This window comes from Halictus rubicundus, chromosome 2, assembly GCF_050948215.1.
Source record: "Halictus rubicundus isolate RS-2024b chromosome 2, iyHalRubi1_principal, whole genome shotgun sequence".
In the NCBI taxonomy this organism is placed as follows: domain Eukaryota; kingdom Metazoa; phylum Arthropoda; class Insecta; order Hymenoptera; family Halictidae; genus Halictus; species Halictus rubicundus.
In genome coordinates this window covers 13,683,978-13,711,358 of record NC_135150.1, presented here as the reverse complement: position 1 = coordinate 13,711,358, position 27,381 = coordinate 13,683,978, and the positions used below count along the sequence as shown (strand labels likewise).

Sequence of the window (27,381 nt, the reverse complement as noted above, 5' to 3'; positions counted from 1 at the left end):
GTTAATATTTACATTGTGGCGGGGTACAGCAAAAAACAAATTTATAACAGTTCGTACATATCGATAGATTTAAAAAACAGGACTTGAGGTCATTTCCGATGGAAAATCTGGATCGTTGTGAAGAGAATTTAGGACATTCGAGCAGGATATGTCGGACGATTGTAATCAAGAGCAATCTGGCGGCCAATCAAAACTGTACTTACTGTTCTGAAAGCAGAAGAGGAACGTTCGAACGAGCTCGTTCGGATTTGATAGGTTAAAAAGCGATTTCTTTCGGAATCGTACAGATAAAACAAGAAAGGGTAATGTATGCGCCGTTAGATTCATGATCAGCGCTGCATCAGCAAGTAGCTCTCGTCGCAGCGAGCCACCTGCCGCTAATAAAATCCTCTCCGATCCGAAGAGTAATAACTTTCCTGATTAGCGTTCCTAGCATTGCTCGAAATTACGTGGTGTGAGCGGTGTGGTGTCTATTGGGAAATCGATCGGCGTGTTTCACCGACGTTACGACTGTATTCGTCATTGTAGGATTACAAGCGGGATAGCTGGACTCCGTTTAACTGCGCTCCATTTACTCGAAAGAATCTTCGTACGGGACTGATTAGCGATCACCTCCTGTAATCCGAACCATTGTTGAGATATCGGTGTCGGCCCGCGAACTCGGTTCTGCTTGAAACGCAAACACCGCGAGCAAAGCACATTTTTGTGACGGAACGTTGCAAAAATTTCGCATTGGTCGCTGAAAATTCGCCTGCTATATTATTGCTCGCTTTAACACTAGGTTTCTGGGACTCGTCAAAATTACGGGTCCATTTCTAATTGAGATTGTAAAAATCCATGAGAAAATTTATTTCCTCGGGTTACTTCTAATACTGTTCTACCGGCTCTCCTATACCGTTTTCTCACCACTTTTAACAAACGTACCTGACATAGGCTAGTCACTTATACAATATAACTTATTCTATCCTCGGGTTACTTAAAAATGGTTAAAAATTTAGATAGACGTGTTTCTGGTATTTTTATACAATAATGTAAAAAGGTCTATTTTAGTGCTCCGTAAACCTACTGTGTCAATAATAGTTGTAACTTACAAATAAAAATTTCTTTCTTTGTTTTAACGATGGTCTTATTAAACTGATGTAAAAGCTTTTTGATATGTCCACTGCTTTAACACTTTGACTGCCAAACTAGAAACCTCAAAAATTCCATAAAATCAAAGTAAGTTATTTGACCCATTTGCATCATAAGGAAATATGAAAATGAGGCCTTTATCAGCAAACTTTTTTATAATTACATTTAAATACAAAAATGACTACAAGTAAAAGAACTTATTTCAATAATTCGTCTTCGTTTCAGTGGCCTAATTTCTTCTTCGCTATAATCAGAATTACTACTTTCATCTCCAACAACACTCTCCATTTCTATTTATTAACTGACGAATAGTGATAGTGACCAACAAAGTTGAGCGTATGCATACGGCTCCGGTGACAGTGACCAGGAAAATTGGGTTAATGAAATAAAAATTGAAAAAAATTAAATGTATGATATTGAGTAGTCCTCCAACTTTCTTGCAGTTTACAGATCCTAATCAGGTACAATGAATATATCAACGCAAAAATTCATTTTAAAACCTGGACAACTAATTCCATCACCCACGTATGGGTGTCACGGCAGTCAACGTGTTAAATTGTACGTACCCATTTCTGTCATAAATGCATAAAATCCGCGGATTAGTTACAACCTACTCAGGGAACAGCGAGAATCAGTGTCGCCAGATTAGGGCTTGTCTCCCACTCTATCTTACCCCTTCCACGACGCCATTTTCCCATTCCCCGGCTGTGAGCATCCCCACGCTTCAACCATGGCGTTTGGTCTCCGGCGTGTCACAATGTCACGTGACTAATCTGGTATCACAGAGAGGGAGGGGGTAACTGTATTCCCCTCAATTGCCCTAATCTGGCGACACTGGCGGGAATACCGTGTGACTCAACTGTATCAGAATGTCTGCCTGACTTGCGTTCCTTCTCGCGAGACGCGGACAATACTTCGTTAAAAGACATCGAGGATGATCGAATGCATCACAATCCAATGGATCGATATTCATCGAAGGAACAAAGGGCGTGCACTGAAACTGAAGTCGTTGAAGGGTGTAGAACGTTCCGGGTAAAAAATCGAGATAAAAGACAAACGATTCTGGGATAAAAGATGAATTCGCTTGTTCCGATCGAGACCCGACGTGGCTCGAAAGCCAGCAACAGGGAAACGAAGACGAAGTTTCAGGTAAGTTTTCCCGAGTAAATTTTAAGAGGCATAAGCCACGGGGAAACGGATTCGAGGATCAAGGATTCGCGCAGGATTCCGCAGTTCTGACGTCGGACTGTATTACAGGAGCAAGCCCGTGACATGAATAGGAGCCACCCCTGAATACATTTTCGAGTCAAGAAGAAGAAGAGAGTCGCCTTTCTACGCCATTTCGCCGAATAAATCTTACCTGGCTCCATTATTTTCTGCGAGTGAACCGATCTAAATCTTCCCGGGGCCGCGGTGGCTCGATTCCACCCGCTGATGTTCCATTAAATGAAATTATGGGGGCGGGGGAGGGGAAAGGGAACCTTTCTGCTCGGTTTAACAAACAGAGAATATTTTCATCGGCTCGATCGAGGGGGCAGACGGCAAAGGAGAGAGAGAGAACAAGGGAAAAACAGGAGTGTCGTCTCGTAAAGTTCCGGTGCAGGTGAGCAGGAGTAATCAACGTCCGAGCGGACACTTTTACGCGGCGTCGGTGAAATGATCCTCGCACCGGTAAATCCTGATTTCCGTACGGTAACTGTACAATGGAGCTTCCAGCGATGAACTCGGGACGCTATGGAAATATTCGGGGACGAGAATAATTTATCGTCGTCGTAATCTCACAAGCTGGGGGAGGCTGACCTGTTTAGAACGACCGGGGTAGGGGTGGGGGAGAGAGAGACTCGGATCGCTGTAATTTTAAGATTCGATTCCGTTCTAACGGGGCCAGGTGCTCTCGGCCTTGGATATTCAAGTTTCTAGGGCCGCTGACAGTGAGTTAGATCACTGCGAAAGAGGAAGAATATTTGCCAAAAGGCTTTCGTTTTACGGGCACATTTTTCTTTGATTTTTTCCCCCGGCGCGCAGTCAGGAGATTGCGGATTTTATGCATTCATGATAAAAATTTCAACAGAATTTTTACACGAACGTTTCTTTCACAACGTTGTGGGAAACTGTGGTTGTTCTATGCGTTCGTCATGAAAATGATGAGATGAAACACAAAAGAGTAAACCGTGTCTTTCATTTCTTGCACAAATGTATTTTTCATTGAGTCGTTGGGAGACTACGGATTTATGACAAAAATTAGTAGATGAAACACAGAATAGTGGAAGTATTTTTCACTTTTACAAGAGTGTCTCTTTCGCTAAGCTGTTAGAGGACGGAGGCTATTATGTGTTCGTAACGAAAATGAATACATGAAAGACAGAACAGTAACAGTGTTAAAAGAATTTCAGGATTCAATTGTATTATTTCTGACTCCTTAAAATGATTAAGAGAAGTGAATTCCTATGCAGTTTCCGCAACTTTCCTGCAAAGATCCACCAATATGGATCATCAATATGCTTAATGTAATAAAATTTATTTCGATCTGGGAATATTTTAGATTTTCATTCTAACTCTGGAGGCTTCATTATGAAATCGTATCCTCTTTTTGGATGAACTTTTTAACAATCATGAGTTTCTCCAACTGTGGAGCAAATAATAGGATTTGCAAGGTTTTACGTCAATTTATACGAATTTCGAGTGCTCTCTAGGATTGATACGTTCGTATATATTCGCGAGACAGTAAATGTCGACTTTTATTATCGTGGGACGAAAAGTTACGGCCGGATTGTACATATTTGCACATTTATGTGAAATACGAACGTGCAAAATTTAATAAAATACGAATTCCAACTTAACCTATTTCCATACAATATCGTGTCGGAGTCGTGGTGAACGTTTCAAATGGAATCTATTAAATATGAGCATTATTCGCATCCTCCGAGTCGAAATAAAATACTATTTTTCTGTTCTCAATATTTTAGCATTAAGTAAAATGCAGTAGAAGCTATCCTGTCAAAAAAATTATCACACTGTTTGATTCGTGTATACGACCCCATAAAAGCACCTAGACCTCGAAAAACAATGTTAGCCCGTTGCAGAGCCCAATATTGGTCCCAGAAGATCGTTTTCGATATTCATTTGTGGATCACCCGGTATATAACGGTAGACCCCGGCCTATCCGAAGGAAAAGGCCCGAGGTGGTCGTTGAAAAGCCGAACAAGGGTCCCTGAAAAAATCCCTTTGTCCGTACAGGTGCACGCGGCAGGTTGCTGGCAGAAACCCAAAACAGGTTTTCACAAAACCCACGGCCGGACCTCCTTTTTCCTTTCTATCTATCCCCTATCTGTCCCTCCTTCGTTCTCTCCCCTTTGCCCGCTCGATTCTTCCCTCTTTCTCCAGTTTCTCCCTTTCTTTCTCTCCTTCCCCTTCCCTCCCTCCCACTCTCACTCTCTCTCTCTCTCTCTCTCTTTTCCGCTCTCCTCTTTCTCTGGTTTGCGCTTTTTTCGCTAACCGGCCAAATGCGTCCGTCATCCGTCCCGCAGCCGCGTCTCTCGACACTTTGACGAGTATTCAAATGAAGCGACCACGAGAATCACACACGTGGTCTCCCGCACAATTAAGGGGATAATTAATTTTACATTCTGTGACAGAGACCGCGGATGTTGACGGTCACGTGGCCCGGTCTGCGGTCCCGGCGTAATTGGTCAATTCGAGTCGCACAAAGAGTCGCGGGAAGTAACGTGGCGGAGTTTGCCGTGTTTGGCCGATTCGCGGATAACAATGGCGATCGGTCCAATAGGATCACTCTGACAATAGTTATTTCGATCTACCGTACTGGAAAAATTAATTTGACGAATTTAGGAAATGTTGGTTTGTTAAATGGAGTGTAATTTCATACGCGAACAGGGAATATTCCAACACTTTATCTTGTTAATTTCATTTCATGGAACACGGAGAATATTTCTAGCAGCGCGTAAAGAAAAGTCAAGACAATTCCCGCAATTTCGCTCGTTTTTCGCGCGCTTCGATAAAGTTTGTTTCGCAGTAGCGGTTTTTTTCCAAGCTCGAGTGTGAATGGCCAAGAACTCGGTTCAATTTTCTTTGATGTAAAACAACGAAACCGCGGTTTCTACTTGGCGAACATTAAAAACCACTTAAAAAAGTGAGACTCTCCTCAATGGTTGCTTCGCCTCGGTGCAAACTCAATGGACCTTAAAATTAAAGTAAAGCGCACCGAGCAACGGACGAAAAGAGTAATAGTTGCACACTTCATTGTCCGTTCGCTTAATAGTAATTCATTGGCGCAAGAACTCTCAAGTTTTTACGCTGCCCCGGGGGAAAAAGCAAAAAGAAATAAATAAAAGAGTAGGGTAGAACTGGTACAGACCAACGAAACCTTATTTAGGCGCAATAATGAGCGCTTAGCTTCCAGAGGTACTTCGAAAAGCGAAACACTCGAGTGAATACGGTTTAATTAAATTTCTCGTGTTCGTGAAATACCTGAATGTCTTTAGAGAATAATTCATTACAATTTCCTGTATGCGTTCTCAGGATCCCGTGACCGTCGAATTATACTTTAACTGCGAGACGTATGTCCGGTCTAACAATTTTATCCAGATTATATTTAAACTAGCCGTGGCTTTCCAGCAGGAAAACAAATTTAATTAGATCCCACTTCGCTCGTATCAACACTTGCACTCGAGTTACCGCGAGCAATCAAAACTATAAATAAATCGCTGAAGTGATCTACTTAAAAGTTCTTAATTTGGGAAGTGAGCGGATGGAATTTTTAAGGGTTGACAGACTGCAGATTTTTTCTTATTTATAACAGAAGTTAGTAGATCAATTAAGAGATGGTAAAAATGTTCAAAGAACTTAAAAATACCGTGTTATTTTGAACTTATTCAAATAGAGACAAGAAATAGATGTCTGTGTAGATTCTATATCTTGAAATTAATTAACATAATTTTCGTTTTGTGGGTATTTTTACATTGTAACAGCACTAAATGAATTAAGTATAAAACTGCGACGGTATTAGAAGAATGTAAGAATATTAGTAGACCAGGCTCGTTAAAAAGAATTTCATTGAATTTCTGTTTCTCACAATTGATCTGAACATTAACACTAAACCTACCGACGTTTCATGTGTACCTAATCCTACCATGAGCGGTCAACTAACCGCTTCAAAAAAATAAAAAATATCTATCTTAATATAGAAAGACATGCTATGAAATTTTTTTCGGAAAGTAAACAATAAAGAAAATTGTGAATATTGAAAAATGGGTTTTATGTACATTATAGGAAAAGTCAATAAGTTACATCGCGATACAGTAACGTTGTATACCAGAAATTCTAAACGAAATTTCAAAAATGGTAGGCCGTCTGGTCATTATAATGATAACGGATGGAAGAAAAAATTCATTTTCGCTCCCAATCAAACGAGATTGATGGTGACGTCCCAGGACATTGTCTTCAACCCCCGGAACAATAGGTCGAGCATCCCTTTTCGGCGGAGAACGTTGGAGGAGAACGCCGGAAGACGTCACCTGCCGGGAATATTTTAATTAAAGCCAATTTCTACGATAACGATTTTTCCGTCGGAACGAAGGGGTGGTTTACTTTCTCTCGTCGGTGGGCAGACGACTCGAAACGCTCTGGGGAAAAAAAGAGAGTGGAATCGCAGAACGCCTCGGAGGGTTTTAAGAACCGTAATTTGTCTGGTTCGCGAGAGCGCACGATCGTAAAGCAACCCGCGGGCCATAGCCAGAAATATTCCTGCCGGAACGACGTTTACGCGATACGTCCCTGTGCTTTATGACAATGTAAAATGCGACCGAGGCTCGTTCATACCCTAATCACGCCTGTCGATCGTAAACCTCGCGATACCGGTAATAAAACATCGATAGTAACAAATCGTAATTTCGCGGCGGCCCTGTGCCGTCCCTAAAACAATGTCAAGACCGTTCAACGACAAAAATTCACTCTTCAGGGTTTTATGGACACTTTTGCATTCAGTTTTTATTTGTAGTATCGGTCATTCCAAATTTGACTCATGGGGGCTCAACAAATTTCGTCAATTAGGAAAATTAGTTCAAGCAAACTGATTCAACTTATACTGAAACTCGTTACGCTGTACTCAACTTAGGTTAGGTTAGTAATAAAACATCGATAGTAACAAATCGTAATTTCGCGCGGCCCTGTGCTTTCCCTAAAACAATGTCAAGACCGTTCAATGACAAAAATTCACTCTTCAGGGTATTACGAACACTTTTACAATCAGTTTTTACTTGTGCTATCGGTAATTCCAAATTTGACTCATGGGGGCTCAACAAATTTCGTCAATTAGGAAAATTAGTTCAAGCAAACTGATTCAACTTATACTGAAACTCGTTACGCTGTACTCAACGTGGGTCAGGTTAGGTTAGGCATACTTAAACACCTTATACTTAACTACTTCAGGGAAAGATTTAAGATGGCATAAAAACTTTAATGTTCTTTAATTTTTAGGCTCTTCATTGGTCCGAAGATTTAGGAATTCTAATATAGAAACTACATTTTTAGATAAAGACTAGGAATTCTAATGTAAAGATTTACCGGTACAAAATTTCGGAAAATTTGGAAACACGCGGCTCTGAAACTTGATAATCTCGTTCCCGGAGCGTTCCCGCGGTAAAACCGAAATTCTCGCATCCGGGGGGTGAAAATTGCGAAATGGAAAGTTATCAAATCGCAAGAACAATTTCCCGGCTCCCGAAGTTTCATCCCCGGGAAGACTCTTGAACGACTAACAATTTGTCGGGCGGGCTGTTCAGATCCGCGACACGGATCCTCGGCGCGTTCCCATTGAGTCGTTTGCGTCTCGAACTATTAAGTTTCGAAACGAAAGTTGAATGCGTCTCCGTTTAAGGGGCTTATTCACCAGCGAACGAGAAAGTGCGATGCTCCCCGTGTTACAACGTTCCCTCCTCTCCTGTCACTTCCGGCGTCTGAATGGAAACGCCGTCGAATGACGGCCCTGTTACAAGAACACGAATCATCTTCTCGCGAACTCGTCCCCCCCTCCCGAAGACAATCCTGACGTCGCGTCGTCGCGCGGAGACTTCTTAACGAACCTGAGGATTCGATGACGTCACTGGACTACGCTCGTACGGATTAACTAGCTGAATACTTCACGTGAATTAAGTCGACGCCCACCCACTGACTCGACGTGAAACACAGAGAGAGGGAGAGAGAGAGAGAGAGAGAGAGAGAGAGAGAGAGAGAGAGAGAGAGAGAGAGAGAGAGAGGGAGAGACTCACTAAAATAACGATCGCTGTTATTTAATCACGCGAGCACGTAGTATCGGGGATTATGCTCGCCGCACCAAAAACGGATAATAAGCCTTTGTCTTGCTCTGTTTGACTTTCGGCTCCGGTGGAAGTCGTAAATGGACACGGTTCAAAAATCACTTTAACGATGTAATTCCCTCGCGACGCTGTTTTATGGCCGCTCGGAGAATGCTGCTCTATTTTGTGTTCCGATCGAGATACTCTCGTTTCGTTTGTTGAAGTCGTGTCCCTCCGATTGTTTCGTCCGTACGCTCGCACGTTGCCTGGGAAATTGTACGAATTTAAAAGAATTTCCAAAAACGTACTACTCCCTTTTACGACTCTGTTGAAGGATTTCGTACGTTTATGTACGAATTTTGAAGAATTTTTAAAGATGCATATACCTTCTACTTCCTCGAATGACTCTATGCTGGAAAATGATAGTTCATTTCATAATTCTGAAGAGTTTCTACGAATATACTATTCCCTTTTACGATTTTTTATGGACGATGATTGGAGGTACTCTTATTTCAGTCGTTTTAACTTCGCGTCCCTCTAATTCTAATTGTACAATTTTGACGTTCACGTGTTGATTGGAAAATTGTCCGAATTTTGAAGAATTTTTAAAACTGTATGTACTTGGTACTTCCTCGCATGATTCTATGCTGGAAAATGATCATTTTATAATTCTGAAGAATTTTTACGAACATACTGTTTCCTTTTACAATTTTTTTATGGAAGATGATCGGAGGTACTCTTATTTCAGTCGTTTTAACTTCGCGTCCCTCTAATTGTACAATTTTGACGTTCGCGTGTTGATTGGAAAATTGTACGAATTTTGAAGAGTTTCTAAAAGTGTATCTCACTTCCTTTCATGATTCTATGCTTGAAGATGATTGAGGTACTCTTATTTCATTCGTTTTAACGCCGTGTACCTCTTTGATCCTATAATTTTGACGTTCGCATGTTGATTGGAAAATTGTTCGAATTTCGAAGAATTTCTCAAACAGCATCACTTCCGTTTACGATTATTTTTTGGAATACAATCGTGATACTCTTTCATTTGTTTCGGCGTCACGTTGCAATGATCGTACAATTTTGACGGTCAAGAGAGCTAATTGTAAAAACGAGGTGCAATTTAAAGCAGGAGGTAAATTAAAACAATTTAATGATTATCCAACATTATTAAAGGGTGGAAGAAATGTTGTGATGTCATCATAATCTGTTGACCAGTTCCGGAAAGTAGAGAGCGTTTTATTTTATTTGTTAATAAATTTTTAAACATTCCTCGGATTCGGTACAAAGCGCAAATCCTCCCCATCGCTCGCACTATCTTCAGAGCTCAACTATAACACCCAAGCGCACGATTACTAAAAATGAAAAAAAAAGATGGAGGCGTTCTTCCGTGTTCTGCGCGCAAAAAGTCTTGAAAAGAAAATGAGGAGAAGTCGCGAAGATATATTTTTTTTTAATCTGTCCCTGAAGTCGCACTGCCGCAGCATCGAACAATGAGGATCTACACAGATCACGGGGGCAGAAGATGAATTTCCCAGCTCGTGGTTCCCGCTCTAGGTCAATGATTCTCGCGCGATCCTCAACGGCAACCGGTTGTGGCATCGACCTTGCGCTTTCGCTGGCAGCAAAAATTACATGACCCAGCGCGCACGGAGATTACGAAGGAACGTGATCCAAGAATCTTCAGTGTTAGGCGCACACAGGGAGAGAAAGAGGAAGACAAGGTTTCGCGTGGCGAGATAAACTTCCACGATCGTGGGACTAATAGAACGCGATTCGTCGACGGGAACGCGATCCGACGCAAATCCATTAACTTGGCGAATCAGCTACTTCGGATTTCGATTAGTGAAGTTCAACATTTCCCGCGGCTTGACAATGACAATATCTCTCTTGGCTCCATCGTTCTTCCCTTGGCGAATTCTCTTCAAAATAATTTTATTTGAAGCTATAGAAACTAAATTGTAAATGTAAATTTTACATGTCGACTAATTAGTTTAAGCGCGGTGAACAATTCTCGGTAATGAGATAATGAGGACACAAGACTGATTACATTGATTAGAACTCTGTTTTTCTTAGTATTATTTCTAACCTGTCAGAACACTGTTTGCACGGAAAATAAAATTCCCTTTCACGATTGACTAATAAAAATTCAGAAAGCGAATATTTGTTATTTGACGTGTGACGTTATCGTGGCACAGGTGACACAGATATCAGACGCTAAATCCAAATATTGGTCTTATCAACCAACAGAAGGCATTCCTCGGCAGGGCACAATTAACATTAAAGCGAACGACATTTCGTCCCATGCAATACGATTGAAAATTAATTTCACGACAAAATCTAGAATGGATCCAATTAAACATCTAAACGGTACGAATTGAATTAAAAAATATCCATGAAACCATCGAACAGGACTATAAATATCCGAATTCCGTCGGAGCACGAAAAATAACAAATGAACCAAGAATGAGTCGATGGTCTGATAGTATCGATCGTCGATTAAGAATTATCGGAGAGCTATCGTGTCAGCGATGCGCCAGCCTCGATAAGATTACGCGAACAGAGCATACGCCCGGTCGAGTCGTCGATTCATCAGCTGGATAGAACAACAACAGGTGAAAATAATTTCCCGTCCATCTCCGGTTTTCGTCCGACAATGTCAGGACACGGTTGATTAATGCTCTGGCCCCGTGAATTAAACATTCCTCGCGGACGACCGCCTGGCTCGCCTTCGCTGCCGGCGGAATATCGATTATGGATCCTCCGAGATCGTAATTAAAAACGTGTCTCCGGGTGTCAGTCGGTCGGGGCCTCGACGACGCTTAGCGACGACGGCGGTTATTATCCTCCGGTGTCTTTATTAAAAGCCTCGAGGAGAATTCGGAAGGAAGCGTTGTTCCTCTCTCTGCCTCCTCCCGAAGCCTGTCTTCTCTTCCTGTCCTCTACACGTCCCGGTTCTGCTCCCCGACTGTTTTCGAAAGATTCGAAACAGCTTGTCGGCTATTAAACCGGATTAATCATGGCAATTAGTCAGATTCTGGAAACATGGCAGATATTAAACTACCGGCCTTACCCCAGCGTCGAATGAAAGAACGGAGACGACGGTCCTCGAACGATTCCGAAGAATTAATCGAGCCGAGGCCGGCCGGCATTAAGCCGCTATTACAAGGATATATTGTGCCTGTAATGCCGAGTTTCATTGCCAGGGAAAATGTATTCTTGGACTCTGTATTTATTATAGTAGTGGGAGCGAAACGGTGGAAGTAGCAGCGAAAGAGGACAATCGGAATTATTTCTAGAATGGGAGTCAAATGGCGTTTCACTCCGTAAAGCGTGTAAAGCGAAACTATGTTCTTGTCAGAGTATGTATAGACATGATTTCTTTGTTCTAGAAAGGTCCGATTTGATCGAGGGAGCGTTAGGGACAAATCACCTCAGAGTTGCATAGAAGAATGGGATACCTTCATTTAGCGAGTTAGAAGCTGTCCGCCATGTTTTCTTTGTGCAAGGTGACCTAAACTCGGACCACAACAAACAAGGTCACTCACGCGTCGAGCCATTTCGCTGATTAGCCCGAACATGCACGAAATGTATGCGACTTATGACATGTATATTCCGGCGCAACGAAAGTAAGAAAATATCGAGAACAACTGAACCTCGGGTCTGACTCGTGTTGTTTACGTTTGGTGCGAACGAGGTCACACGGGTCAGTGCTTATTGTATTCCCAAATTTCTTACCACGAGTCTCACTCGTTGTTGTAGAACAATGGGTTAAGTAGGCGTGGTTTTGATGCTGTTCCTCTCAGCGGGTGCCAGAGCAGTGCCCCAGGGAGCAGTCTGCGCCCTGGCATGAAACTAATGCCAGCCATAACGAAAAATCTAAGATCTTAAACTAACAAAGTTCGCAAGTTCAAAGTTCATCCCCAAAACGACGAGCTGAGTAGGTACAAAAAAATAAAATAATTGCAATAATAACGCGCCCACGGTTCACTAATTAGAGAAAAATTGACCACAGAGCAATAAAGCTGTAGTTAAAAAAAAACTGTGCGACTCAACTTTGCGTAATACAGTTGTACCAACAAAGTTCACATAAAAATTCGAAAAAAATTAATAGAGATAAAGGCCCTAGAGAGAAAAAGTTGAGTGACTCAGCTTTGCGTAACCCAGTTAGCTTATCTCCAAAATTCCGAGCAAGATACACAAAAGATAGAATAATAATAATAATAATAGTGATACAGCCTCGGTTTATGATCAATAACCAAGGAACGGTTTGAGAAGGGAGCAAAAAGGCGTTGTGAATTAAAATCTTGTGCAACCGAGAGTTCTACTCGAAACACACCGTGAAACCGCGGTACACTATCGAAACACGTACCGCCGATAATTCGCGTTGCTCAACGCGAAATTTCCTAATTACACGATGACTTTTTTCTCCCTAGCTCTCGGTCACGTACTTACGTACACCGTCGAAAAACAGCGGCGATCGTTGCAATCTCGTTGAGAGCGTGGGGCATGATCGAGCCAAGAATCGGCGGTTAACGATAGCGTCGCGAACGGAACGAGGTTCGCCGGGCGAATTACAACAATTACAGGGGAAGAGAACGAGTAGAACAGGTTGGTCGAAATTTTTTTGCGATCGTTGTGACGCGCGAAAGGGACATGGCCGGCGCGGGGGGCAAACATCGCTATCTCGCGGAGCTGGGAAACGCGAGAAATACAAACTCGCGGAGCTCGCCATCTACGGGATTCACAATGGCCCGTATTATCGAGGCCGGCGAACGAAAACAGCGCGGCGAGAGTGCCCTCGGGCATTGTTAGTCGAACAAGCGGCACGATAATGGCCCCGCAACTTCCCAATACCTGAAACAACCTGTATATCTCGTCTGTATGCACCTGCAAGACGACCGGTCGCATCGGCCATCGCGAAAACGGGGCGCCGAAAATTCGCTCGGACGGCAGTCGTGAATTCCGTCAGAATTCACGACTGATCCGGGGAAAATTTCGTCCAGGTGCTGACACATACGCGTGCGCCCAAACTCGACCGTGCACACGAACGTTTCCGTTTAACCGCGAGCATAATTTCTCGCACAATTTCCCCGGCTATTTTATCAGGCGGCGGCATTGAATCGAGCCCGGCACCGGTTGCTCTTCCATGTTTGTTTTTCATTTCCTACCGAAAAGTCGCTAATTATCGGACGCGCATATGCAAAACGGTTGCACATCGGTGCACTCTGACTTTTTTCCCCAAACTTATTTCCCTCGCTCTTTTCCACACCGTAAGGGCTTTTTTACGACCGTGCGCGCGCGGAACGTTATTAGTTAAAAACAAGAAAAAGAAACACCGGGGAACAGAAGAGATCCGCCACGACTCATTAAACGGCGCCGGAACAGTCCATCGGTTTCCTCCTAGTATTTTTTCGACCGGGATATAACCATAATCAAGGATTTCTCGCGGATAAAACCCGACCCTACGCCATAGGCGCAGCAGCCATACTTCTTCTTCTGGCCAACTATCTCTCTCTCTCTCTCTCGCTCGGACCGTTTCCTTCTTTGCTTTTCTTCCGTACTGTGGATACAAACTTGAAAAATTCACCGGTTTATTTGTGCTCGTTCGTTTACCCTCCCACAGCTGAATTAACATTAACAGTACCGACCGCGGGCCGCTCGCTGATTAATTAAATTTTTGAGCAAGCGGTTCAAAGATACTCTCCCGGCCGTCTTTTCGCCAGCGTAATTTGTCTTCGTTTCGTATTCGAGTTTTTCTGAATTAATTCTTTTTATGGAATCAACGTTCGCTTCCAGCGATGCACGATCACCGTCGTTCGCTAGTTTCAGGGCCTAATTGTGACTTCAAGATAAACGAAGTGTCAAGAATTTATAAAAACTATATAGAAGAACGAGCCTGTCTGAATTTCTCATCTTGTATCCAACTCACTCACTGCTGTAACTTTTTATACATCTCTGTCCAGTATAAAACACTATCATTCACAAGTGTGAAGCCCAATGATGATCTGAACAGTTGTTACGAATTCACAGCTACGTTCTGGAAGAACGTACTAAGAAAATTCCGGATAGGTTGCCCCTTGGGTGCGAGCGGATAAGTGTCCAACAGCGAGGCTGCTAGGTGAGAAAAGAGATCAAGAAGTAGGGCCTACACGGACCATTTGTTCTCCGAAAATGCTCCGTTGTATCGCACGAACCCGATTAGACCGCAGCCAGTAGCGAGTTAGAGAAAGTCTGAAAGGTTGTACGACTGTTTCGTTATATTTATGCGCGACGATAATGGTAAAGCACGAGAAAGGAACTTTAATGGACGGGGAATGCACGGTCCACGGGGATGGGTCACCACGCAACAATGCAACAGAAAGAAAAAGGGGCTCGATGACCCTCCTCGCCGGCGTTCATTCGTGCGCCGTGTGACGAACCATCCGGAGGAAAAAAGACGAGTCCGACGGAGCCCGTCGATTTACAAGAGAAACGAGAAAAGGTCAGCCACTTGATATTTATCTTCGACGCGTCTACACGCAGTTCCCGCCACCCGATGGCTGTATATTTTCCGAGGGAATACCCGCCTGGAAATCGCGAGAGCCTCTCGAATACGATATCCAGAAAGAATCCAGTATAGCAGAAACTCTACGGTATTGACTAAAAATGTATAAACCTCGTACATTACAGTCTTCTATTTAAATGCCATATTAAAAATAATTAATGCATTCTATGGAGTTAGAGCTGGTTAATGATGTATGGAGTGAGGTCACCTTGCGTCTTTCGAATGGGTTCCCAGTACTGAAGGGGTTAACGACCGAAAATGATTCTTATTGACCCTTGACCTAATACATATTTTCTGTTCTACTTTGGGAAAATACATATTTTCTGTTCCACTTTGGGAAAATACATGGTCAGCAATCTTCCTATGTGCTTCGTTATTAATTCCTACAAGTTGGGAGAAAATGTTCCATAAAGGTTGCACTTCAAAGTTCATTCCCAGTTCTGATCTAATATTCAATTTTTATCGAACCGTACACTTTACCGCAGTACTCGCATTCGTATTTGAGGTTAGATTTTCTGACGATATTTCAGGATCACGGAAGAGGATTCAATAACTTTCCGAAATTTTATTAAACTAACAAAGCTGTAAGGATTTAAACAACCCAGTATGACATCGGTAGAGATAATGTTGCAGACGGAAGAGTAATATGATGCAAGAATAAAATTTATGAATTCGGAAAAATCTGCAGTCTCTGGATCTTAATGAACATTTCTAGCAAGCGGAGTGAATCTTGACAGTAGTTTCATCCAACTAACCGACGATACAATTGTCTGCTTACTAGAACGCAACAATAAGAAATTGTAGAAGTCTTCTAAGTATTTTCAACAAATAGCATCCGTTTTAACACTTTGATCGCCAAACTAGAAACCCCAAAAATTCCATAAAATCAGTGTTATTTAATGAAATAAAAATTGCAAAAAATTAAATGTATGATATTGAGCAGTCCTGCAACTTTCTTGCGTTCTACAGTTCCTAATCGGTACAATGAATATATTAACGTAAAAATTAATTTTAAAACCTGCACAAATACTTCCGTCACCCACATATGGGTGACGTGGCATTCAACGTGTTAAAATGGAATGGTGCGACTTGGGTTCATTTTGGCTGAAGGTTACAAACACTCTAACAAGATCAACCATCGTCTCAAAGAGGTACGTTTAAAAAGGGCTTAACAATAGGATGGACGATCAACATCATCCGGTTTAAAATTTATTTCCCAAAGTCAGTCGAGGCTGCAAGGATTCAAAGGTCCGTTGACTGCAAGGACACGCGATTCGGGGGCTCGTGAAAGGCAGCTCGCACCATTTTGTCCGTTCCATTGTAATTTTTCCTGCTCTAGAATCCGGGAAAGATTTACACGGTGCTCGCTAAAGATCCGCGGTCAGGACGGGAGAGCATTGTCGCCGGCGACACTTTCTCCGCGATGTTCGCCTTTGTGCCCTTTTGCGGGGCGGCTGGCTGGCTCTCCGGACGCGTACTCCGGGGTCCTTGTAAGTCATAGTCGGCCCCGAACAATGACAAATAAATTTCCGAAGGAAGTTACGACTAGCTCGAGCGAGCGTCGGTGAGCTCGGCTTTGGCAGTAGGTACTATCCGCGCCGCGAAAGTGAAACGGTCCAGCGAAACGGTACCCTGCGTTTCCCTCCCGCCTTCTTTCTCTTTCTCTAGAGGTCCGCGGCCATTTATAAATTACAACCGGTGAGCGAGCAGAGGCACGCTTGCAGCCGAGGGGACAACAAAAGGAAGAGAACACCGAGCCTCGACAGAACCGGACTGAGCGAAAGGGGAGCTGGGACTGGGAGACGCGCGGAGGGAAAAAGAGACGATCCCGAAGAGACGAGGACCGTCTTCGAGGACTCCCGGAGGCCGGATCATAAATGAGCGATCGGAATGGGAGAGAAGACGTCTCTTCCTTCCTTCCTTCCGACGGCAATTTGCGCGAGGCGTTCGAACAGGTATCCGAACGAGGTCGGTGCAATTTCACGGAAAGCGCACCGGGAATACAAAGCCGGCGCAACGGAGCCTGACTTTTTCAGGTAACGTTTCCCTGGTCCCCCCTTTTCCCTTCCACCGTGGGGACTGTCGACAGGCTCCCCTGGAGGCCAGGTTATTGTTAGCCGCTCGAAAGCCGACTCTCCGGCGTAAGGTGCACCTAGGCGCCTCTCCGTACAGGTGCAAGACGATCGTTTGCTCAGGTGTCCCGGGACTTTGCTTAGGCACCACCGCCCCTCGAAGCCTTTCGTTTTTCGGCCGTTCTACCCGGGGCACACACCCGGCCTAGACCGAGAGAGATTACGGGGAATATATCACACGCTCCGACTTCCACAGACCGGCTAATTGGTATTTGCGCCGATTTTGGAACGTTGTGCAAACGTGTCAGCCAAGCAGTACTAGAGGAGTATATACTGCCAGGGAGATGAAGGGATAAGAGAGTTTTTACTAAAGTCGTAGCTGGAGGTCGCATGCATTTACCTAAATTGTTTGAACAGACTTCTTGATAAACTTTTAGAAATGAAGAAATCACAAGAAAACGGGGTATCCTATTTCAGAAATACCACCGAGCTAGATAGTAAACTTATAGATTCTATTAACACGTCCGCAGGTTACTTTTGCCTAGTACATAAACGAATTCTGTGAACAGAGAAAGATAAAAAAGAAATTTTATTTCCTCGAATCTCTTTACAGTTCACAATTTCAGAAACCCACTCCCGTCCACAAGATTGTACGCTACAAAAGAATTTCCAAGTGTTCCCACCCACCTCAGTCCTCCAAGAAATAATTCTCCCCCATTCTGCTCTAGTAAGCACACGGCGGAAGTCCCTACACCCATAACACTCATACCCGACGCGATACAATATTTTTTTAAAACTTCCATTCTACCCCGGACCCATAAAAATTCTTCGCGAAAACGAACTTCCAATCCCACCGTCATAAAGAAAGAACAACCGGAAATTACATCGCCGTCCGCATACACGGTGGACGCATCGGATACCAGTTCGACTATCTAGCGTCCCGGCAATCAATTACCATCAGATTTCCTTGGTTCGACGGCGCGTACCTGCGCCTGGCTAGCAGCAAGTGACTCATTGATAGATTACGCGTGCGATACGATCTCTTTCATTTACGCTATCGCGTTACGCGTTTTGACATCGCGTCTGACGCGGAGGATGATGAACTCCCTCTGGCCCGACGCTGCAGGTGCACCGAAAACCAATTGCAGGTGTGTGAACAAAAGTGCAGAGAAGTCACGCGATCGGCAGAAATGACGGTTGCACCGTCGCGAAGATATTTCGTTCAAAAACGACGCCGATAACCTTGAAATCTCGTGCGAAATAGCTGCAAGAAGATTCCCTTGAAATAACGTCACTTCGAACCGATTTTCCTACGCAGCTGAAGATATGTAGACGAGTTAGAGAGCTTTATTTTTCTTACTCGTACCAGTGTGCGTCGCGGCAGCGAAAATGGCACCGCGTCCCAACCGCCCGGGAGCGGGCCGTTTGAATTTCCGTTGCGGTCCCGCCCGGCGACGGTTGACGCGACGGAGGAAAAAGCGGCGAGGCGAACAGAGAAGAGCGAAGTTCGATTGCACCGTGTCCGCGTGGAATTCCAACATCAGCGCGCACCAGGGCAGACATTTCGGTGGAATTCCACGGCAGTGCGCGCCGGTTAACCACCTGCTGAGCGATCGCGTGCCAACGCGAATACCGGCCGTCCCTGTTCCCGGGGAAAGCGCAAGAACGTTCGTGGGAACGTGCACGTGACCCCGCCGTTACCCCTGCAGTATTCGAATAGATTCGAAAATACGTCACTCACCGATCAACGGGAACAATAGGAGGAAAGCGAACGTCGCAGCAGCCGGGTGCCCGTGGGCTGCCATCGTGACAGTGAACCTCTTCTTCTTCTTCTTCCTCCTCCTCCTTCTCCTTCCTTCCTCTTCTTTGCACTGGTCGCGAACGGTTCTTGCGATCAAAACGGTCTCGCCTTTGTTCTAGATTAGTTTTCACAGGTACGTATCGTTTAATCTAGTCACTGGCACACTACACTCGGCGTTTACTCGGTCTCGTAATCGACGCAAACAGCGGGATTAAATGTTACAAGGCATCGGGTCCGTTACCATTAAATGACTCTCGCCGCACGTCGTAACGTCACGCTAGCCGATTTCAGACTGTGGCGGGGAGCAGCTCGTACGAGCTCGGCTCGGCCTTCGGCAGCGCTCGGCCCCGCTCGGCCGACACCGGTGAGCCATTCGGCACGCAGGTACGACCGAGGTACCGAGTGGGAAAGACACGATCTCGCGGGGAACCGCGAGATCAACCGATTCTTACTGCCGGTTCCTCTTCCTTTTTCCATTCTTCGTTTTTCAGCCGTGCTTTAAAAGCGTATCCGAGCATTTTTATGCGCCGCCACCGGAATACGACGAGCCTCTCTCTCTCTCTCTCTCTCTCTCTCTCTCTCTCTTTCTCTGTTCATTGCTGCTGCATGCTACTCTGGTACGTACTGCACGCTATTTCCGCGACATTGAATACTTTCGTTGTTCGTTGCAAAATGTGATTCGATGACGGCCCGCAGCATTTTCCATCGCGTTAGCTGAAACTTTCGGCGATAACATCTTACAAATTTTCTACGCGCACGTATTTCGGTGGAAGTTTGTTGGCCGGTCCTTCCGGGACGCTAGACACTTTCTGTGTCCTGAAGTATGATTTGATGATGGGGTTAGGTTCTGGAGAGGAACTGTGTTGCTATTAGATTGGCACTTTGTAGCGTTGATGCTTGGTAAATTTTCTTCTCTGTTTTGAGAATCAACAAACGGGTTTTTGGGATGTTGAGTTCGAATAATGGGGTGTTTGGGATATTTAATTTGAATAATCGGGTTTTTGGATGGTTTGTCGGACTATTTTCCGTTGCAAGAAACTGAACATTCATGATGATGTACTTCATACTTGTGTAAGGAAAACTTTTAATACGTTGAATACTTTTAGGATCAATATGTAAATTTTCGCTTTAGGAACTTTTTGTTAGAAGCTTTATGTTGCTTGTGTTATCTATAATTTAGTAAAGACGCACTCAGTGAAAAGACACACAATTTTACATGGCAATTGTTACTATTTTTCAGTAATGGCATTTTATATAAAATACTCAATGGACAGAAATGCATATGGTATTGACATATTACTGCAATACAATTTTTAAGATTTTCTCTGTATATCAGACTCATTTAGGAAGAGATAATTTTAAGAATTTCTTTTAGAGTTTTATATTTTTGTTACAACTAAACGTTGAATAATCTAATAAATACGTTTCTTTCTCTTTTGTCCACGGCATTATTTTAAAATGTGCACATTCAGCTACATGGTCCTTCATTAGAGTCCCCCAAGTGCTAACTATTAAAGTAGTACCTGAATGGAATGTGTTATCTGCACGATTCTCGCACAGAGTACATGTTAAACAGAAGAAATAAAAATTTGTGTCACCTTAATTACACTTTTATCTAGCATATAGTTGCACCTTATGTAATGTGCCCACAATACAGAATGATTCAAACCACACTGACACAAATTTAAGACGCCATAAAGCATGATAATGTCTAAACGAGGCAGTGCCATGCAATAAAATTGCGCGCCTCGCAATATTGAAATAGGTGTTCGGGCGCCTTGTAGCAGGCAATCTGTCGCCACTTGCCGCATTTAACAAATCTTCTGTTCAACCGCAGAACCTGAAAAAACATCTTCGGTTGGCTAGTCATTTTCATTGCTATAAAACAAATGACCCCTACAAATCTTTTAGGTGCAGTAAAATGTTTCTTTTTATTTGTTTTGCAAGACGCGTTTCCGCATATTATGAATTTACAAATGAAACGTAACTTGTTGATTTAAATTGTAAAGCGGAAACGGTTGAAGTACTATCCCAGGATCTTTCATGCAACTACCTCTGAGGAGCACGCCAGATTAAGATTTTTAAAATATTTAAAATACTTTTCTCGGGGAACTGAATCATGTACCAACGTTTTATCTCATTTAGACTCGCCGTACCACATAACGGTACAGTTTACGAAACAAAAAACTAAACTGTACTTTAACTTTTGAATATGGATGAGCCCACTTTAGCATATGTATATGAAACGGGTGGTGGCCAGCACAACCCTTACACGAATTATTCTTTCCAACGTCCTTAATTATATTTATTGGGCTGCAACATAAATTCGTTCGGTTACAAATATATTCTACTTCTAAAAATTTAGTTGTCACTCATTGCAAATGCCAGCAACTGCGATTAAACATAAATTACTTCCGGTCAAAGATGTTATGATCGATTGTAATTCACTGCTTAGTTAACAAATGCAAAGAAGATATTCAACATTGTCGAACGACTTTTTCAGAAAATTCTGACTGAATTAATTCCAGGTTTGACTGGGTTAAATTCGAAAGAAGATAGTATCGTATAGCTCTTTTGTTAGAATGAACAGGGGTTAAGCAAAAAGTAATCCTCGAGGACGTCGATCCGGTTTTCCGCGAGACTGGCAGAAAATCGGCGTGAAATCTCGTCGCTTGGACTCCGACCGCGCGATTTCGAGGTTGCAGCTTGCATCTCGTCGCGATTGTTGCACCGTCATGCGAACAGTTCTGTACACACGGCATTATCACGCGTTTCATTACGTCCGTAGCTATCGCGACAGCGATATTCGTCTTTCGAGCGGTACACCTGCCCCATTAATCTCGGGGCGTCCTCGAGGATGGTCGTGCGGTCCCCTGTTGAAAGTGCGAACCGCCCCGATCTCGAGTGCCATAAAACGCGGTCCCGGGGCCCTTAAAAGGGCGCAGCAGACCCATGGCCCGAAGGTTCGCGCGTGATAAAGTGCTGAAAACCCGTCGGATCGTTTAAAATTACTAATTCCCGGTTACGACGCGATAAGAACGTTAATCGCCATCGAAGGGAGCGACGAAGTTGCCTTACGCCCTTCTTCCAGCCTCCGCACTCCCCCCCCCCCCCCTTCACCCCTCGTCCTTAGAGTTTCCGCACACGATTTTCCTGGCATTGTGAATTCCCTTATCTCCACGGTGTTCTGTTTGCCTGATAATAAGCGACACGAATTTGATTAAACGTTAACACGCTCTCGGCGAGTGCTAACAGACCGTTGTTCTCAACGGTCCCGTCACACGCGAAGACATTGTCTGAAAAAGAGGTGTTGACACAGTCGCTCGAGCCTCTCACGGCGTCAACGTTCATTGTTCGTTTAACCAAACCGACTTTTTTATTATCACGGCCCGACGTCCCGTGATCGATTGATAGCAGCGCTGTGTGTACTGTTCGCCGCGGACATGTTCGCCATTCTAGGTCGCTGTGTACGGGAATTTGGAGCAAACACCGGAAGTCTGATAATGAGATTCTCAATAATTGCGTTACAGAGATTATTGGATAATCGTGTTATACGGAGCCAGCTTAAAAATTATGAAATTCTTCGAATATTTAGAGTTGTAGATTTTCAAAAATTGGAAAATCAGCAAAGAGAGTCCATGGGATAGTAGGGGAAACAGAGTTTGCGTTCGCTAAAAAATCCTCGTTTGTGGATCACGAATTTTCCAAATTGGAAAATAATCGCCGGTAGGTGAAGCGCTAATCGGTAATTTGCAAAGAAAATGTTCGGTGTAAGGGATGTAAAGGGGAACAGGTTTTCACCCCTTACAGCTACGTTTCACCCTGTGCATCATTAGGAGAGGTGTGTTGCACTCAAGTGACGTCATTTGTTAGCAGTCAAAGCAGGAGTTCATCAAGCAAACCCGATTCTTCTTCCCCTGCCCTGTTGCCAGTGATATTCTTCAGCGTTTTCGGAAAGCTACTCCTAACTAGGGGAGAGTCCTAGACAAATTGATGGGGCTGGGACGTAAAGGTCATCGAGCAGCTTCATTTAATCCTGGGTACCAGCATGGAAGATTCAATTGACAATACCGTTGACGCTAATAATTTACTTACTGCGGCCTTACAGCTTAACAATGTAACGTATTCCCCCATTTATCACACTGTTTGCCTTCTGCTAGGTCTACAATAATTATGACTTTATTAACCGTGTGTAGAATACAATCTTATAAAATGAATTTCTAGAGTTTGGCCTCAAATAGAAACCTGTTCAAAATACACTGATACAAATATTGTCTGAAATTTTATTTCTTTTTCTTCATCTGTTGCACAGCATTTCCAATTTACTTATCCGTGTGAAAGCTTAATTCTTTAATCTTGTTAACAATGTAGAAATAATTTACCAAATCTTGACACCAAATGGAAACATATTTAAAAATTATATAGGATAGGTACTGATATAAAGATTGTATTAAATGTTAATCTAGTTTCCACTTTATAACTTTCTGTATAGCCTAATGATCATTATTAAGGTTAGTCTTAGCCTTGGTTGCTCAAGAGCTTGTCTAGAGCTTGAAAAATTACACAAAGTGACTAAAGAACCTCTCTAAAATTATATTCCATCTTTCCTCACCCAGATCGTGCACATCTGCAGTCCAACGTCACGGAAAGACCTCCCCCTAGTTTCCCCAAACAAAGTACGATGCAAAACACGTGAAAATATACAAACAGTCGATACTTATCGCGCAGCGTGGTCGCTCTAATTTCTAAATTTCGAGGTCCGATAAACAAACTCGTCGGAATCCCGTGGCTGAAATTCTCGGCGGGGTCCTGGGGGAATCACGCGTCGAGGAAGATTCGATGAAGGCCGAGACGTAAAGCTGATCCTCGAGGAACGTCAGTGGTCTCGAGTGCCTTTCTCTTATTTAGAAAAACACACCTCCGCGTCGGCGCACCCCATCTCTCTCTCTCCCTCTCTCGAGAGAGAGGGCTGCTCTTCAAATAAACCCGACGACCTGGTGGTTTACTATGGGCGTCTTTCATCAGGCTGGAAAACGCGTTGACCTTTTTTTCCTCCGTGAGAAAGAAAGAAAAAAAAAAAAGAAACAGTCCGTGTTGCAGCGGGTGTTCGTCGTTTGTCATTGGCCTGTTTACGCGCGAATGAATTACGCGTTTTCTTGCGTCCCGCCACGGCGGAAAGATACAAGTGAACGCTATTTGTTTTCGTTTGCCCCGGGGGTTGGCGTTCCGCTCGTCACGGACGCCAAACAGATTCACTGCCGGACAAAACAAACGTTCGTTCTCTTAATTAACGCCGGATAGGTTTTACCGGTGCGAACCGAATTCCAGCGGAGAACGATTTTCGGCATCCATCTTCCGATTTTTTCTTTTCTTTTTCTCGGGCTGGTCCCGGGCCGAGCTCGGCGCCGTATAGTTATCGGGGCGAACTTCTCCCGGTGAAACGGGGTGAAGTTGCTCCTTCTCCGTCTCTCCCCCGGGTTGCTTTCTCTTTGCGGCGATTGTTCGCGAAAGAAGCTGCGACGCGATTCAATGGTTTTCCCGCTTCGGGACTCCGCAAACACTGAAAGTGGATCTCGGTTTGCCAAAGTGTCTGGGCGTTCTTCATCGCGATACCGAAGGTATCTGGGGATACCGGGCGAGGAAGCTTTTAGGTCGACGGAGAAGGAACGTTGCACCCGTCAAGGAGGCTCCAGGAACCCCGAGGAATATTCCTCGGGATTTGATTTTTCTTTCTTCTTTTTTTTTTTTTATTTTTTTAGTCGTTTGCATCTCCCAGGGATTTCGTTCCGTTTCATTTCGTCCCGCCTCGAAGTTCGTCGTCGCTCGTCGTCGCTCGTCGTCGCTCGTCGTCGCGCGAGTTTCGATGACAGCCCCGCGATTAATAAACGTTCGCCGTGGAGATACGTCGATTTACCGGGTACGACGAGACGGCAAACGATGGGGTAGATAGATCCAGGAGTGGTTCGTCGATCGAGCGAGAGGGAGTGGGAAAGTCGGTATCGAAGAGAATAAAAAGGAAGCCTGAAGACAAACGCTGAACGATGCTCGAGATGCTTGTATCTTCTCCCCTCTCGACGAGGGAGGCCGTTATTAAACACTTAAATCTTCCTCGTCGGGATAGAGATGGAGAAAGAGAAAAAGAAAGAAAACAAGAAAAGAAGAACGACGCGAACCGCGCCCGGCCGGCCGAGGAGGATAAACAAAAATGAATGAAAGAGATGGAGAGGCGTAAGGTCGTGAAGGGATAAGTAAATTTATGAGGGACAACTGATGCGCTGTTCTCCGGCCTCGAGTGCTACCGAATTAAATGTTTAATCTAGCCTCGTTCCTGCCGCGCCCGAGCATGCGTAAAAAGTAAACACAATTTAGCCGGATACATTATTCATACGTAGAATCGGATAGATTGAAAAATAAATGGAAAAATAATACTCCGAGCTCGATGGAATCGAACGCTCCGGACGTTCGATCCTTCCGCCATAATTCCGTTTTGTTGCCACGGTAACCCGTACCGTGTTCCTTTGAAATAACTGTAGACGAAGTATACCTATTAAGTTCTTATTTTTCTTATTAATCTTATCTGCCTTATAAATTCATATATACATACACCGTTCGTTTAAATCGGCTGCTCATGTTTTTCCGATCATCGTGAAACAGTTAAGTCGGAAAACACAACAATTATTAGAAACATTTTCTATCGTTTATAAACTCTGAGATTTTGATAAAAAACGTGTAACACAACTTTTAAATGAAAGAAAGATTGATGAGTGACTATATATCATTGACATATTGACTATATGAGTAGAATATATGCTCCGCATAGCAAATTAATCGCTAGACCGAGGACACCAAATTTACATTCTAGAAAGAGGTGAAGAATGAATATTGTATATACAATTACATATCACGTTTATGTTACTAAAAGACAAATTAATAATTCATTCAGCCATTATAGATTACCAATTAATAATTACAGATTACCAAATGTGATCATGATTACCGATTTACTCCATGAACGATTAATTGACGAACGATTATCATGGTTTCTGTTCGTAATCGATTGCAAAATTAATCACAAAATAAAATCGATCGCCGTCCAACTCTGACAAAGTCCCACTGTATAAAAATATAGCAAACGAGAGAATAACGCGCGGCAATGAAAAACAAATGGAACGTGAATAATTCCGTTTGGCCGGAAAGTTTTGGAGGCTGGTGTCGCGGTAATGGCTGGTTGTTAAAAATTTCGGTAACCTGTGGATCCGGGGATAGCGTGAAAAATCGTATTTCTCCGCGAATTCGCGATGCCGCGCGAAACTTCACCAATATTCGCGGGGGGGGGGGGCGGTTTCTCTGTTTCTCCTTTGGTGTTTCGCGCACGACCGAATGGAAACAACGAGAAGTAAAAAGCGTCGAGGGGAAAACAGATGGCGGAGAGAGTACAAGATAAATCATTTCCGAGATCAATCTCGAAGGAGCCGGCCGCGGCGAAGAAATTCGATGAAAAACGCGGGCGCGCCGCATCCAAGAAGCTTCGTGCTTTTTCGAGAGAGAGAGACAGAGAGAGAGAAAGAGAGTAGGAGAGTATACCGCGAAACTCTCGAGCGAAATTCCACGAAACGGTTGCCGAACGGTTCGTGGGCTCGAGAGCGCCGCGAGTAAGTCAGTCGGCGGGAGCGATTTAATTAAAGCCCGATTGAGAAAACTCGGCCGTCGTTGCGAGAAGTCCATCCAGACGCGCTACAAGTTAATTCGTGGAAATGAAAAAATTTCGTACGGCACCGGTGGCCGGGGAGAAACTTTTGCGCGAAAAACGAGAAGAAAATAAATAAAGGGAGGAAGAGAAAGAAAGGGGGAGAGAAAAGCGAGGTTTTTTTATAAATGTCGAGCCAATCCTGGCGGGGCGAGGCTCTCGATTAATGGAACGGTGATTTCAGATTTTCCCGAGGTGTATACGAATCGAGGTATTTTTGTCAAACGCAGACACGGGGACTGTCTGTTAACTCGGAGGGAAAAATTGCTCGCAGCGCCCGGTCGGAAGAAAGTTCGCGTTAAATTCCGCGCTACGGCGAGATTCTCTGAAGTTTTCCCTCTTAAGCAAATATACTCGATATTGTATCGCAGGTGCACTTACCAACCGTCCGCCGGTGAAAAACAAACGCGCGCATTTCCGGCGGAGTGAAAACTGAAGAAAACGCGCGGAGAAGAGAGAAGGTTCGGGTCTTGAATCCAGAGAACGGCCGTCTTGGCGAGATTTAATTAAAACTATAGAAAATTTCAGCTCGTGGGTAAACGGTTTTACAATTAACGGAGCAATTTGCGAGATTAAAAATGCTTACGATGCAACAACAACGTCTCCCTCGGCTGATTGTTATTGTCGACTCATTTCCAGGGGAAAACAGACACTTTTTATTTTCTGTAAGAGATGAAAATCTCGACCATTCAAGGGCGAACAATTGTAAAGTTAGACTAATTTAACGAATCTAGCATAACTGGTAGGTAACAACTGCGCGAATTGCATCCCCCCCG

At 43.8% G+C, this 27,381-nt stretch overlaps 1 protein-coding gene across 4 annotated transcripts in view; it reads right to left on the bottom strand.

Moving 5' to 3' along the window:
• The window catches only part of Fas2 (neural cell adhesion molecule fasciclin 2), a 207,186-nt gene extending 188,018 nt beyond the window's left edge, over window positions 1-19,168 (bottom strand). For all 4 annotated transcript variants that reach the window (XM_076805460.1, XM_076805462.1, XM_076805461.1 and 1 more), the window contains exon 1: window positions 18,799-19,168. In XM_076805460.1, the coding sequence (XP_076661575.1) occupies window positions 18,799-18,862 (64 nt within the window). In that variant the 5' untranslated portion in view covers window positions 18,863-19,168. The remainder of the gene's footprint in view (window positions 1-18,798) is intronic.
• Window positions 19,169-27,381: the final 8,213 nt, after the last annotated feature.